Genomic DNA, 14810 nt, shown 5'->3' with positions numbered 1-14810 from the left:
TTTGTTTGTTTGTTTATTGGTTTATTATAGTTGAACAGAATGAGATTAACTAAATGCGTCTTTGATATATAAATGTAGCTATAAATCATTTATTTGTTTCATGCTTTCAATCTCAGTTACAAATAATACAATATATGACTCAACATTTTTGCCATCATTCATAACTCGAGAGATAGATTGGTTCCACTCTTATCTTCAGTACTATTAATATGAAGCTGCAGCGACTAGTTTGCTTAGTTTAACAGAGCCAAGCTAGGTGCTAATTGTTTAAAAAAATCTGCCTATAATACGTCTAAATGTGTTCTATTTCTTGCCCATGAGCAGTGGCTTCCTGAAGCTTTGCCGTAACCATGAGGCAACCAGTAAAAAGTCCAGGAAGTGAAGAAATACTCCGGCACATAAATCAGACTCTTCCTCCATACCCCCATCATCAACTAAACATTGTCACTGTACATGTAGACGCACACTTGCATGCAGACAGAGACACATCCTCTTACCTCAGGGTGGAAAGGATGACAGGATTCAGGCTTCTTCCTGTCCTTCTGATACTTCAGTCTGTCACATTTTAGTGACTCGTTGTGTTCAAAGGAGTCAAGGGTGTAAATATACATTAACAGGACATGTTCAGAGCTTGACAATAATACAACCTATTTAGTCCGATGCAAGTCAAACCTAAGCTCTACAGAAAAAAAGTAAATATATTTCACAATCAGTAATATGATCTACTTTCATCTGCTTCAACGTATGAATCATCTGTGCTTCCTCTAGAAAGGATATACATGATCTCGATGGGATCCATGGTAACTGGAGGATAACTGCTGCAGTCACACTTGTTGTCCACAACCACCATGAAGAGGTTGCTGCTGGGAATCTGCTGTATGACGAAAGATCTGCAGCACAAATAGAGAATAAGAATTAAAAAATATATATGATTAGGAGCAGACTGAACATCTACTGTTTATTTTGAATAGTTCTTGTTAGGAAAGGCAGGGATGATGTGATGATTTCATGAGTAGGCCTGGAGCAGTACCTGACACAGCCCTCACAGTCGATGTTGCCTGTTGTTTCTTTGATGGTGCGTTCGGAGACAAAGGCAGGGTATTCTGTGTCACACGGCACCATGTGGGTTTTACCTCGAGGTCTCTGAGCTGAATGTGTGACAAAGCAATTTTAGCTTTACAAAACCACAGAGAAACCGAAAGACGCTCAAGCCTGAAACAACCGAAGTTACCTTTCACAGAAAGATCCACGTTCCACCAGCTGTACAGGTTAAATTCTAGCAGAAAACTTGAGGACAAACACAAAGATCACATTATAACAAATGTTTCCAGAGACAGCAATTAAATATTAAACTATATCAGTTGGGGATAAGCATGAATGAATAGTTAACTCGTTTTTTTCTTAGGGTATAGCATTGTTAATACAAAAAATGATATGTATTACTTATTAAGCACACTATTGAGTATTTAGCCACCATTAGCCAATGTATAATGTTACTAGTAGATATGCCGAGCTAAGAAGTAATAACAGTTCATATCATATATTTTTACGTGTAAATACCTATATATAAAACTGATACAATTAATTATATTTTTCAAACTTTTATCATTCACTAGGTGATTACCTAATTACCTCTCCCTCCTATGAATACAACACTTGTAATAGTTTACCACATTGCGTAGGCTTCATCATATCATGTCATTTATGGGCCTATGTAACGTGCACTTCCTTTAAATAATATAGTATATTGCTTACATGACAAGTTCAGCCAGGAGCCACTTAAAAACAGTGAAGGGCTGAAACAGAGAAAAGTATTTAGTGTTAGAATCTGAAACAAAATGAGTTGAAATATGTTTGAGGTTGTTTAAATGCTTGAGTTCATTTTGAGACTCTGCTCTAATCACATGTTCCACCACAGATTTTAACTCAGGTGTAGATATACAGTAGTGAAGCAGATAGTAAAAGTATTGTTTCTTATGTCTTTATCTTTAAACCAGCTGCTGTTCTGCCTTACATTTGATAGAGAGCGTGCACTGTCGCTGCTCCTAGCGAACTCTCTGCAGAGCGCCTGGTAATCATACAGCGTGATCCTGCAACACAAACAGAGCAGCAGAGGATGGAAAGTCAAACTTGACATTTATGTTTAATGGTTTAATGTATCAGTTTAGGGCTCAGAAAAATGTGATGTTGTGTCTCTGACCTTTTGAAGGACCCCATTTGGAGAAGTTTGTTCATAACTGCACCCTCCACCTCTCCGAAGAAGAGCCCTGTCTGAGAGAGGAGTTGTGTCAAAGCACACAGGCACACAAAATAATGGGAACAGCCAATGAAAAATAACTTTGAACTAATAAGTCTAACTAATTAGATTTTTCAAATTTTTAAAACTCGACAGACAAAGACACAAACTGGTATTTATATCAGGGCTGCTGCTATGAGTGAAACAAGTAGACTTTCTTCCTTTAACTTTCATCCTACATCCCTTTAAATCTTTCAGCTATCCTATTTGGAAGAGCGGTCCAGTGTTGCTCTACACACGCTCAAGAGTTATTGAAAAACATTCAAAAGACAACTGGAAAAGCTTAGATAAATGGGAGTCCTGTGTTCAGGTGTATACTCATAGATGTATTTTACACGCACACAGTACCTGAGAGGGCTCCTCTGTGACGAGAATGAAGGCATTGTTGTCAATGAGATAGCAGTTAATGTCCTATCAGACAAGAGCATATAAGAAATGATGTTAACAAAACAACCTGAAAGAAAATAATTCAAACGTCAGAGCCGTGTGACTTTACTTACCGCGCTATCACAGCTAATGCCACATTTTCCATCCAGAGCGGTACACTGAGCACAAAACATAAGTATTTATCTTCACACCTGATCACAGAGCTCTTCTTGTTGTAAAACAAAGCTGCAGTGGTTGTTGTTTAGTTACCTGTCTGCAGGCTGTCCAGAACTTCCTCTGAAAGAACTCGAGCTTCATCTGGATCCCTACAGCTGAGCACAAGACCAAACATGTAAGAGATGGCATCACATACAAAAGTAATATCAATAAAATAATGATTTGAAAAATGGTTGTGAGGTTTGTTACCGGCAACGATTGGAGACTTTCTGTCATCGAGGAGCTGGATTGCAGTGCTGGCCAAAACCACACTTTTATTTTCTAACGCTAGAGGGGAAGAGCAGAGGATAATCAGATGACACTCTCTGCTCACTAGATGGTGCCGTTTACCCAGAAGCCCCAGTTGGTTGCCTCTAAAGAAACCGCAGTACCAGCCCATTACATTACAGTTATGTCCAGCCAGAGATTTTTATTCTACAGCCAGATGCCTTCAATAATTTTTAAATGGCTGCTGTGATAGGAAGAGTTCAGGTAACGGGAGGATGCAGTCATCCTTAACAGAGCAAAGGTGGTAAATGTCCAGAAGAGAGAAGCTGAAGTCCTCCATCCTCTGGCTCTCAGACAGAACGTGGGCCACATTAACTGAATAAAAGCTGTGAGGGAAGTGAGCTGTGCTGCACATCCTATCAGGGGAAACCAGTAAAAACCACAATCCATAACAAAAAGAGGGACATAGAGAAAGACTGATTAAGTTGTTAAAATGCTGAATAGCCCAAGCAACCACATGAAATCCAAAAGAGTAATTTGTATAATGCTACACTGGATAATTGAAAGTATATTGAGATGGGTTTATAAAACGTTAGATGCAGATTATTGAGCTGCAATAGCTGGTGTAGTTTTGTGTGTGCTCAGGGAACTTTTAATTTGTACTGCACTTGAGCTCCTTAACCTCTGGCTTTGTTCTGCATACCTGTGCTGAAGGGGATGGAGTACACAAACGCCCCGGGGACCTGCTCCGCCGCTCGCTTGTACCACAGAGGGAAGTGATCGGCGTTAAACACACCCTCCTTTTCCTCCGCCGTCAGGAAGTCTCTGAGGAAGCACGCAGAGCCAAAGTGAGGCGACGAGGAGAGGATTGGATTCATCAAGCACAATCACAGAGTAATGATTAAAGACGTGTTGAGCAGCGAGACTCACTGATTGGACAGCTGATCGGCGGGGACAAACAGGTTGGTCCTCGAGAGGCCGGTGCGCGTACCCAGGAAGGCAATCTCCACTCCTTTGTCTGAGTTCCTGTTGGGGGAAATGCAGAGCAGTGAAAAGTATTTGAATCTGAATGCTTTCATTCCCGACTGATGGTATAAACGCAATAATAAAATGCCACATTAAGGTTTGTCTGTCATAAGGTGTAGGACTTTTATAAATGTTTTAATGCAACATCACTCAGATCTGCTTCTCATTAATCTGAAGGCTTCTTTTCATATATAAATGACATCGCAGGACGTGCGATTTTTAATTTGTTTTTTAGGACGTGCGAGATTAAGTAGGCAAATGAACTCAAACACGTCATGTTACAATTATTTTGCTGCTTGCTACAAAAGGAAAACTTGCGCGGCTCTCATGTCAGGGGTACTTGAGTGAGTGACATGCAGGTATTTGATTTCAGAAGTGTCTGTAAAAACATGTGGGTACCACTTTCTAAAAAGGCCTAAGTTACAAAGTATGCTTAATAAATAAGCATACTTTGTAACTTATGGCTTTGTAAATGTTTTAAAATGCTTCATTGGAAATAAATTAATAAGAATGACTTTCGGTTGCCAGGTTGGCCGATGTTTCTTCTACTTGATCAACTTATTACCATTTACAAATGCAGACTTAATGGATTGTTCTGTCATCAATAATTTGCAAACATTATTCACTGCAGATGACTTGCAAACATTTACTGACGGCTTATTAGAAATCCCTAATAAACCTCCCTTGTTAATGACCAGCTGTTTGTAGATGTGGACATCGAAAAACACATTAAATAGGGCCCAAAATGTTCTTACTCTGACTTGTTGAGGGCCAGTCCAGTCCAGTAGGCCTCCAGCGGAGCGGTGACCACAGCATCAAACAACACTTCCTGGATCAGCTCTCTGTCACCTGCAGAGAGTCCCAGAACATCTTTTAATCTGTTATCCCTTCACACCAGTGACAGCAGTGGCCAGAGGTATTTTCAGCTTGTTTGTAAAAATGTTAGCATAAAAAGTACATTGGTATGGATATTTGTCCAATTCTCCTGAATGTCATGTCTCAAGAACACCTTCAGGGAAGTTCTTCAAATTTGGCACAAACGTTCACTTGGACAGATGTTGAACTGATTAGATGTTGATGTTCAAACGGTCACTGGGACCTCTAATTAAATAATTCATTTCTTATTTATTTCAGACAATTTCTAATAGGATAAAATGAACCTTTGGAGATACAAAGATGTAAACTGCACTGACTTGTTGTTTAACTGTGTTTTTTATATTAAAGGCAGTAGTCTTAATTTATTTGTATTTTATATTTATGCCTTATATGATAATTAGAATTTGATCACTGATAAACAGGCTCCATAGAGTTTATTCAGGTCCGTCTCAGACGTCTCTTACATTTGAGGTGTGTTCTGCGGCCCGTCATAAACATCTTGATGGCTTGAATCTGGGTCAGGTGTCGGTGTTCGTGCTGCTCCTCTGTGTTGCAGTAAGTCCTGTGGTCCAAACAGAGCCACAGTGTTACATCACAGGCCTCCACATCCCCGATGAACACAGAGGGATAACCTACATAACGCATGAATGCCCGCTCCCATAACCCCAGCATTACCATTCATCTGCCAGGGCGACATCTGGCTGTTCCAGATCACGGAGCCCTGAAAAACACAAGTCAGTCACGCTTCAGCAGTGCCAGCCTGGGTGGACTGATACAAGAGCCCCAGTCAGAGTGACATGCGTTTCGCTGTATTCACTAAATGACAGGGTTGGAGTGACATACCGGCTTCAACTGAGACATTTCCTCTGAAGAAGTACTTCCCATGACCTCTGGACAGGGCCACCCCAACACTGGAGACACAAACACAATCAAACTTTAGCTGAGACACAAACTGACAGGAAATCATTTCAGGAATGCATGGCCACTCTTCCCTCACCTGAACGGCGTTCCTTTGATGTCAGTGTAGAAATAGTCATTGTGCATCTTCAGGACACGCCTCTAAAAAAACGAAAAGGAAATGCAGATGAGATTTACTCCTTAAATTCAGAGACAACGAAGAGAACAACCCTCATCTGATAGGGAGGCATTAAAAGTCTATGTGCAGCCTCACCCCTCCATCCACCGTCTTCTTCACCTCCATAGAGAAAGTCCCTGTCCTTCTTTTCACCATAGCGTTTCGTAGCTGAAAGATAAAGCACTTTAAAAAGCACATAGAGCAGAGAGGTCGAGGCTGGGTCACTGCAGCACACTGGATGCAGCTGCCATGTCACTAGGATACTGAAAACAGAGTCATACCATATCAAATGAAATAGTAGATCCTTTACTGGACAAACTTATAAACATGAAGTCCGGTAACCATGTCACATTTTTTAATTGCAGTCAAACAATGTTGCATGTACACCAAAGTACATCTAGTTGTTACTTCTATGCCACTTCCGTTCTAAGTTTATGTCGTTAGGTAAAGATTTGTGTCTGATATAAACCCAAGATCATGTTATTCATTTAAAAAGAAAATGGAAATTGGAAAATGAATAAAATATATAGCGTTTTTGTAACTTGATGCAGCATCAAAAAGCATAATACCGCTCAAAATAACATATGTTTTAGGGGTCAGGCACGTACAATATCATCTTTGTCTTCCCACTCCACCTCGGAGAGATCCACGCTGCTGTAGTTGGGCTTCCTCCTCTTCTTGCCATCCTGATACTGCACAGGGGAACAACATATAAACACTTTAATGATCCATTTTATGTCATGACATTTTATTTTAAATAACCACGCAAATCTGCATGTGACAGATCGTTTTGAAATGTATGAGCTTGATATTAAAAAGCTTAACTGTAATCTGTCCTTTGTGTTTGGATGTTAACATGAACACTTGCTGTATGCTCTTATTTATCAAGCCTCGCTATGAAGGGGTTTTGCTGTGTAATTATTTAACAAATCATCTGTGAAATTAACACTGTCATGTAAATTAAAAATAATTAATATGATTGATAGGATATCCACGCTTAAATACACCAAAGCATTAAACTGTACATGTCAAACTCTGCTACAGTATGACATCTGCTCCACAAGAAACAACCAGTCAATGACTACAACCACAGCACAGTTTTAGCCACAAGGAGACACTCACGAAACACAGACACACACACACACAGTTGCACAGAGAGGAATAGCACTACACTGGCACACACAGAGCTCCTGAGGAACCAGCGGTCCCAGGGTGAGCGGCTGTGGTCTCTGCCAGCGAGGGTTAAGTTACCTCTGGGAAATCTCAGGCCAGTCAGCCCTATGAGTGGCCTTTATCCCTGCATGCATACATCAAAGGAAAAGGTGGGGATTACAGATATATACGTGCCCATTGAGCCTCCTAACACATTCTTTTTCTGTGTGCCCTTGTGAAGTGGGCTTGTTACTTTTTTGTATACAATTTCATGGAAAAAACAAAAAGGAAAACTGGGTAAAGTCAGGGAATGCTGTGAGATTGTTCTGGTTTAAAAGCCATGTTAAGAAAGTGAGTTACCAAAGGCCTGAGGTCCGGGTGTATCAGGATGTAGCCGTTGTTTGTGATGGCAAAAGCGTACCCATGGATTCCTAACTGGAGACACAAAGTGAGATACACAAGGAAGAAGACTTCAGTAATATATTCACAAAAATGAAATAATGTATTGACATTTTAAAGAACAGCTGACTGTACCATATGTTTAGGGATAAGCTTCATCAGCTCCTGCAGAGGGATGTCTGTTCCCGCAACCCCCAACAGAATCCCCTGGTTCTTCTGCATGAGGAGATCCAAAACACACACACGACTTTAGATGAAATTTGCACGAACATTAACCTAAAGCTCCTTAAATGCTGGTGAAAGTACCAATACCACAAGATAAAGAAAACTCTTTTACAAGTACAAGTCCTGATTTCCAATCATACATCAGTAAAAGTAATGAATTACTCAAAATGTACTTAAAGTATCAAAAGTAAAAGCGTGTTACATATGAAATGTCCTATGTCACTGATATGTTAATATAGATGACAGTTTTAGATAATACTAATTAATCAATATGTTTGCAACAAAAAGTAGCCACATCAAACACGATTAAAAGCCATTGTTTATTCTTTAATAATGTATTCAATTGAAGAGGTGTATCATATGTTATGTGTGTAACTTGCAACTGAAGCTGTCGAATAAATAAAGAGGATGAAGAAAGTAACTATGTCAATATTTTTCTTGAGTAAAGTACAGATAGTTTCCAACATCACGAGTCAACCACGTTCACTCACCGTTTCATTCTTTGTGCTGAAGACAGGCATGGCGACTGTGGTCATCAGACTTGGGCCCGATTTGTCCTTCAACTGAGAAAAAGAGAATTAGAAACCGTTGAATCTTTACCTGAGTAATCTCATTTAGAGGAGTATCAGCATGCTCTCTGGTCAGGTTTGTTAGCATCAGTCAAAAACTGCTCAGAGAAAGAAGCACATTCAAACATGATGGGAGAACTTTTAGATTGACTCAGCATTTATTCATCAGCACACCTCATTAATTCTTAACAATAACAACACTGTATGTATGTGTACAGTGTTTTATTCAACACGAGTAGACAAGCTGAGACTCTGAAGAAAATGTGACTTCTTCCTCAACTATTACAGCAACATCTACAAAAATTGCAATTAACGATGTTTAATAATGAAAAAAAATCAAATAAAAAGAACAGCCGCCGTGGAAATGTTAATCAATGCCTGCGAAGAAAAAGCAATTTTGTTGGTTACAGCAGCTAATTACCAGTGAGGAGGCAGCCTAATTGACATGAAATTCAATTTAAATTCCCAGATAGAAAAGAAAGAAGCATGAGTTATTCAGCAGAGAATGACAGCTTCAGGGCTAGGTAATAAGAAGCCAAAAGTGTCTACAAAATGAAATACTGTGGTAGGGAGCAGAAAAAAAGGTCTCACTACATCCTGGTACTATTTGACACCGAATTAATTAAAATAAGAATCCAAATGAATTCCTGCAGAATCATACAGGGTCCTGGTCGCAGTCTTTCTGTTGTCAAACTGGACCGTGAGAGTCTCAAGTGACGCTCAGAGGGCTCTGCAGGATGAAGCCTGACATAATTAAGCACATGAGCGCCGTTAAAGTAGGTCTACTATTCCCTCACCTCGAGCTGACACAGCTGTGTGCCTACATCCTGTGTGTGTGTGATATGCATTTGTGTATGTGCATGTATGTGAAGCAAATAGCTGTGCACTGCAGTGTGTACTCTCCAACTTGACAAAATGAAGAATGGTGGGTCCTTAAATTCATCACAAGAAACACACAATGGAAGTGGAAACTGGACTGCTTTAGTCTACACACACACACACACACACACACACACACACACACACACACACACACACACACACACACACACACACACACACACACACACCCACACACGTCCACACTGCCCCCCCCCCCCTCCTCTCTCCCTCTCCTCTCCCTCTTTCTTGGTCTCCCCTCCAATGTCAGTTTTATTATGGGCTTTAGGAGATAAAATGCAATGATCCACAGAATGATGAATGGTGTGTCTGAGTCTGAGATACAAGAGCACACACTCCAGAGGACAATCTCCCAGCCCTTCTGTGTGCGTGTGTGTGTGTGTGTGTGCGTGTGCGTGTGTGTGTGTGTATGTGTGTGTGTGTGTTCATCGTCTCCATACTGTTACAATAAATGCTTCCCTGCTGCTCCTGCCCCTCAGAGTCTCTTCTCCTCACCTTAGACTTTGTAAGAAACGGTAAAGCATAATGTTGAAAAGTATGGGCAGTAAGCGGCTATTTAACCTCTCCAGTCACTTCCACTTTATACAACATGACTCAGATTTGCAGCGTCCCAGTGGAACCCTTTCATTTCATGCTCATAATCTCCTTTTTGATTCTAGTTCAGAACTTTTTCCTACAGCATCTGGTCGATTTCTTTTTCGGTAAGACAACAAATGTTTTTTTACAATAACGATTCTACCTGAAAGCAAAGGTCCGAACACATTTGGATATTTACCTTATGAGCCTGGGAAAGCTGAAACGAAAGAAGAGACGCATAGAGATTGAATCGTGAATTAGAGCCTTCACATTGACTTTGTGGACGCAGATGTACAACGGGGGTGGGGTGGGGGGGGGATCCATGCAGATTAATGAAGCTCATAATGAGGAATCATTCCAGCAGCATGAAGAGTAATGATGAGAAAGCAGAGCCACACATGTGCACACGTACTTTATAGTGCAGGGATGGACAATAAAACATGAATCGTGCAACAAACTACAGCTTCAAAATGTGGAAACAAAACAGGATGCTGCACTGTACATAAAAGCATGCACTGTAACTCATATACAAATGTAAATCGAGAATAAGGACTCATAACTTGGACAATCAGAGGAAGTTATGATACCGTTTCTACCTAAGAAGTAAAGCGCTGAAACACTCACAGCACTGTCCACGTAAGCTTCAGTCCACACCGTGTCGTGCTCGTGGTCGATGACCTTCGGGCGGCTCATGACGTGCAGATATCTCATCACGTTCTCCTGAACATCTGCTAGCGTGGAGATCTGACTGAAATATCCTGAATATAAGAACACATGTATATTACCTAAAATAAGGCAAAACATCTTACACGTGGAGTTATGTATTTGGATTACGGTAATGTTACAAAACAGATTTCGTGCCCAAAATAATCCACAAAATATTATCGCAATATCGATAGAAAACACGGAAAAATGTAATAAATGCTACCAATTTGACTTTGTTTATTGTCTGCTTTGTCTTTTTTTTGGCAAATAAATTACACTACATTTGTGTGTGGGTCCTTGGGGGAGAGAAATGAGAACAGAAAGCAACAGAAATGTTTCCCAGGACCTTTTTTTTTTTAAATTGTTTGAAAATTAATATCTCATTTTTGAAAGATTTTTCAATACCGGTGTATTGTGACTAATATTACACTTCACTGATATCTCGTGATCTGATGATGTGGACGTATTGGATCAGCAGCCTTAAGTCCTCCATCGTAAACTTGAATAAAAGTGCTATCACAAAAATGTGTCCAAGTTTCCCCAGTGCCCTTACATCATCTTGTTATTTGCTGCTGATGTAAACACTCAGTTAACAGTGACACAGGTGCCATTTTACTCGTGTCAGCCTCTGCTGTTGCTGACAATGACTCATATTGGACATGTAAGGTTATTCCACAGTGGGGGTCTGTATGGGGAAGGATGTTGGGGGCTTGTTTCCCTACAATCCCTCTGTGATCTGTTTTCCTGCCTGTGACTTTCCCTTCCAGAGGGCACTCATCCACAGCGTTGACACGTGGGAGCCATCAGCAGCGAGCAGCCGAGGGGGAGACACTCTGACAGGAAGAGGGATTAGAGCGGATTGACCTCTGACCCCCCCCAAGTGCCACTTCATTGCCTCTTGGCGAAAAGAGTCTGAGCCAGCACATACACATACATGCACACACGCAAATACACACCACTCACACATACACTGCCTAACCACACGGTTACCCACACATCCTCCACCGTTGTCGTATCACTCCACAGAAACATCAGCTCGACTCTGAGCTGTCCTGATCAGTGTTTATCAAAAAATCCCAAACCTTTGTTGGCACAAGCCATCCACTTGAGGTTGTCAGCATATGCAGACTCTCGTCCAATCAGGTATGGGAATATTCGCACCTGTGCAGAGGACACATGGATGTCGACAGTTTCAAAGATGGAAGGATTACAAAAAAACATGCAAAGTGAGGCGACTCCTTCGTGCTTTGTCTTCCTGTCCTGATTCTATCAGGCTTTGGAGCAAGAAGTAGCTGCATGTTTTCACATCCTTGTAAGGAAACACCAAGCATTAGGCTGCTTTTTTATCATTCTCTCAACTATCATTCACTCCATTTTTGTCTGTATGTTTAACAATAAGCTTTTTCTCAGTTTGCTCATTCTGTAGCTGATTTCAGTTCATGTTCTTTTGTAGGGGTTTGGCATTAGGGCATGTTTCTCTGTCCTTTTCAAGAACTCAGTGTGACATTTTGTCAAACCTGCACGGCTCATTGGCTCCAGATGCTTTGCTAAGCATGAAGCATATAGAAATCAGTGAATGGCGGCCCTGAGGGTGTAAGGGGGGGGGGGGTTATTCAGCCAAATACTGCCCCGTACCCTGCCACACACTGCCAGCACACATATGCTTGGTAGGACTGAACAAAAGCCCCTGGGCTGTTGTTTTTATTGCTTTGTGAGTGGCACAGCAAACCATTTAATTTCAATTGCATTTAGGTCTCACAAAGGGAGGCTAACAAAAGATTTTAAAGTCGTCCTTGAGTCCAGGAAGAAAGCAGAGGGAGGGAAGGGGGGGTGGGGGTGTGGGGGGGTGGGGGGGCGAGGGACAGAGAAAGAGCTGCTTGCACTGTAAAGAAGGGGGAAATGTTCCGTTGTAATGCACCAACACGTGAACAACTGCTTATGACATACAGTAGATGGTACATTACAGAGTTCTGAGTGCTAATGACGTAATAAACCAATTCCTCAAAACATCAAGACAGGAGCTCCAGCTGACATTAAGTGTTCAAATGTACATTTATCCCTGCTGTAAGAAACATGCTGAGCAAGCAGAACATTCTGAATAAGGACACTAATAACATTTAAAAAATTGACACCGTGAAGAACAGAAGAGAGGGGGAAAGAAAGAAAGAAAGAAAGAAAGAAAGAGAAACCCACCTTTCTTTCTGGCCAGTTGTACTTCTCAAAAACGTCGTCATACATTTCTGTCGCCCCGTCAGTCACGAGCATTATGGCCTGGCTGCACAAACTGCCATGTCCAGTTTGATTAAACTGCAGAAAGACATAAAAACCATAAAGATTTAAAGTAAACAAAACAAAAATATAAACTATATGCATTGTTATTGAAACATTAAACAAACAGAGCTGTCTGTCTCCATTGTAAACGATTTTGCAGCCATCAGCCAATACAGTACAGATAATGTCTTGGTAAATAAAGAGTGTGCTCCACTTTATTCTGATGCCAGAAGATGCATCGCAGTAATTAAGTGGTTTATTGACCTGTAACAGAGTCAATGTGGAGAAAAAAGGGAGGGTGTAGTGACACGATGACGGGATTAAACCTGCAGAGCTACTCTCAAATCACTGAGGCCTTCAGATCTCTCATGTTGAGAACATCTTGTAGAAACTGTGATGCCATGTCATGTAAGAAGTTACATTGCGCACAGTCATTCCATTATGTCCATCGTACAAAACATATACAAGTTAATTATTAAAGAAATGTTTAATTGTTATCTATTCTTTTATGTTCAATTATAGGAAATAAACTCTTAAAGGTGGGGTAGTTAAGTTTGAGAAACCGGCTCGAGATACACTTTTTGTTATATTCCATGGAATGCTCTTAACATCCCGATAGCAATGAATATCTTAAGTGATTTGACAAAAAATCCATAAAAAAATGTCATCTGTGGAAGCCGTAATACTGTAAAAAGTACGACCAATCATTTTAGCCGGCCTGGCTAAAATAACTGGATGGCCTACCTGCCTGTCAGCCTTCCATCTGTGCACAAACTTATCTCGTGCCCTCATTGGTCATGTGCGCGTTCGTGTGTGTTGGAGGAGGGGCTCTGTAAGGAAGTGGCAGATTTGTTCCGGTTGTGTATTTTCAAATTCTAGCGCACTCGAGCTGGTTTCTCCAAAATTACCTACCCCACCTTTAAGTTAGAAGTTCATCCGCACAATTTTAAATGTTAATTGTTTTGCTCACAACAGACCTTCACAGTTGACTTTATGATTTGCCGCAGGAAAGAAAAGCTCAGGTGTAATTCATAATTTTAGCAGTTGCTCTCTTTTATTAAGTTGCCCAGTAAGCAGTGACAGTGAGCAATCATGCACAACACCATGAGTCTGACACTGAAGATGATGATTAAAATTGACCCATAGTTTCATTGATTTGATCTGTGTTCTAGCGCAGTGAAGCAGTCGTTGCAGTGAGCACTCCCCTCCCGCAGTTTGTGTGAAATCTTCAACAAGCTCAAAACTCAAATGGCTGATATGAGAGGGTCAACGGCTTCTCTGATTCGCCAGATGTCTTCATTTTCTCTTTCACTTCAGCTCGTTTCCTACCTGCATCTGCTTCTTTCCCATTGTTTAACAACCATCACAGCACATACACGCTATGTATGCTTTCCTTGCTGGTGTTGCTGATTTGGACATGCTATGAGTTAGTTATGTTTATTCAAAATAAATATATTATTTCTAATGTGGGGTCTGTATTCCCTGAGGCAAAGTGACAGAGTGAGTGTCTGTACTGTCTGCTGCTGAGCATCTGTCCTTCAGCTTAGCGCTTGTTTGAATATCATGCCATATGTTTCAGTATTGTAAGTAAATAAGGATGAGTAAATCTAAATGTTAACGATAAAAGACATAATCAATGACAGCAACAATTGATGCTGATACAATCTAATCAATCTCCACCTTAGAGAGTTAAATCAATGATCTTGTTATAACATCATTGAAAAAGGGAAAGATTTGGGAATAGTAATATATGGTGAAGTTTTATTATGCTCCCTTCTTGAGTATTCTTCCACATCATCTGCCTGTGAGAGGGTGAGACGGTGCCTTAATCAATATCATTTTTTTCCTTAATCGTAACACTCCTCCTGTGAAAATGGTGCAGTGCTCTTCAAGTGAAGCATGTTTCTCTTTGATGTGGTCTTTGATAGGA

At 40.7% G+C, this 14810-nt stretch overlaps 1 protein-coding gene across 3 annotated transcripts in view; it reads right to left on the bottom strand.

Annotated features, from left to right (window-relative positions):
• The window catches only part of LOC117489860 (voltage-dependent calcium channel subunit alpha-2/delta-3-like), a 31385-nt gene that overhangs the window by 1400 nt on the left and 15175 nt on the right, over positions 1–14810 (bottom strand). The window contains exons 12-38 of one of the 3 annotated variants that reach the window (XM_034139410.1): positions 12803–12916; positions 11692–11770; positions 10529–10662; positions 10104–10121; positions 8351–8422; positions 7770–7850; positions 7596–7670; positions 6692–6775; positions 6180–6251; positions 6006–6067; positions 5852–5919; positions 5684–5729; positions 5473–5570; positions 4888–4981; positions 4037–4132; positions 3810–3931; positions 3089–3166; positions 2933–2994; positions 2797–2841; positions 2645–2707; positions 2201–2271; positions 2015–2090; positions 1756–1796; positions 1232–1287; positions 1031–1148; positions 778–890; positions 498–580 (exon numbers count right to left, since the gene is read on the bottom strand). In XM_034139410.1, the coding sequence (XP_033995301.1) occupies positions 498–580; positions 778–890; positions 1031–1148; positions 1232–1287; positions 1756–1796; positions 2015–2090; positions 2201–2271; positions 2645–2707; positions 2797–2841; positions 2933–2994; positions 3089–3166; positions 3810–3931; positions 4037–4132; positions 4888–4981; positions 5473–5570; positions 5684–5729; positions 5852–5919; positions 6006–6067; positions 6180–6251; positions 6692–6775; positions 7596–7670; positions 7770–7850; positions 8351–8422; positions 10104–10121; positions 10529–10662; positions 11692–11770; positions 12803–12916 (2121 nt within the window). Of the gene's footprint in view, positions 1–497; positions 581–777; positions 891–1030; positions 1149–1231; positions 1288–1755; positions 1797–2014; positions 2091–2200; positions 2272–2644; positions 2708–2796; positions 2842–2932; positions 2995–3088; positions 3167–3809; positions 3932–4036; positions 4133–4887; positions 4982–5472; positions 5571–5683; positions 5730–5851; positions 5920–6005; positions 6068–6179; positions 6252–6691; positions 6776–7595; positions 7671–7769; positions 7851–8350; positions 8423–10103; positions 10122–10528; positions 10663–11691; positions 11771–12802; positions 12917–14810 lie in introns of those variants that run through there. The other 2 variants (XM_034139411.1, XM_034139412.1) reach the window with 2 other exon arrangements.

Source organism: Trematomus bernacchii, unplaced genomic scaffold, assembly GCF_902827165.1.
Source record: "Trematomus bernacchii unplaced genomic scaffold, fTreBer1.1, whole genome shotgun sequence".
Classification (NCBI taxonomy): domain Eukaryota; kingdom Metazoa; phylum Chordata; class Actinopteri; order Perciformes; family Nototheniidae; genus Trematomus; species Trematomus bernacchii.
Note: the sequence above shows the minus strand (reverse complement) of the source record. Positions and strands in the feature narration are given on the sequence as shown.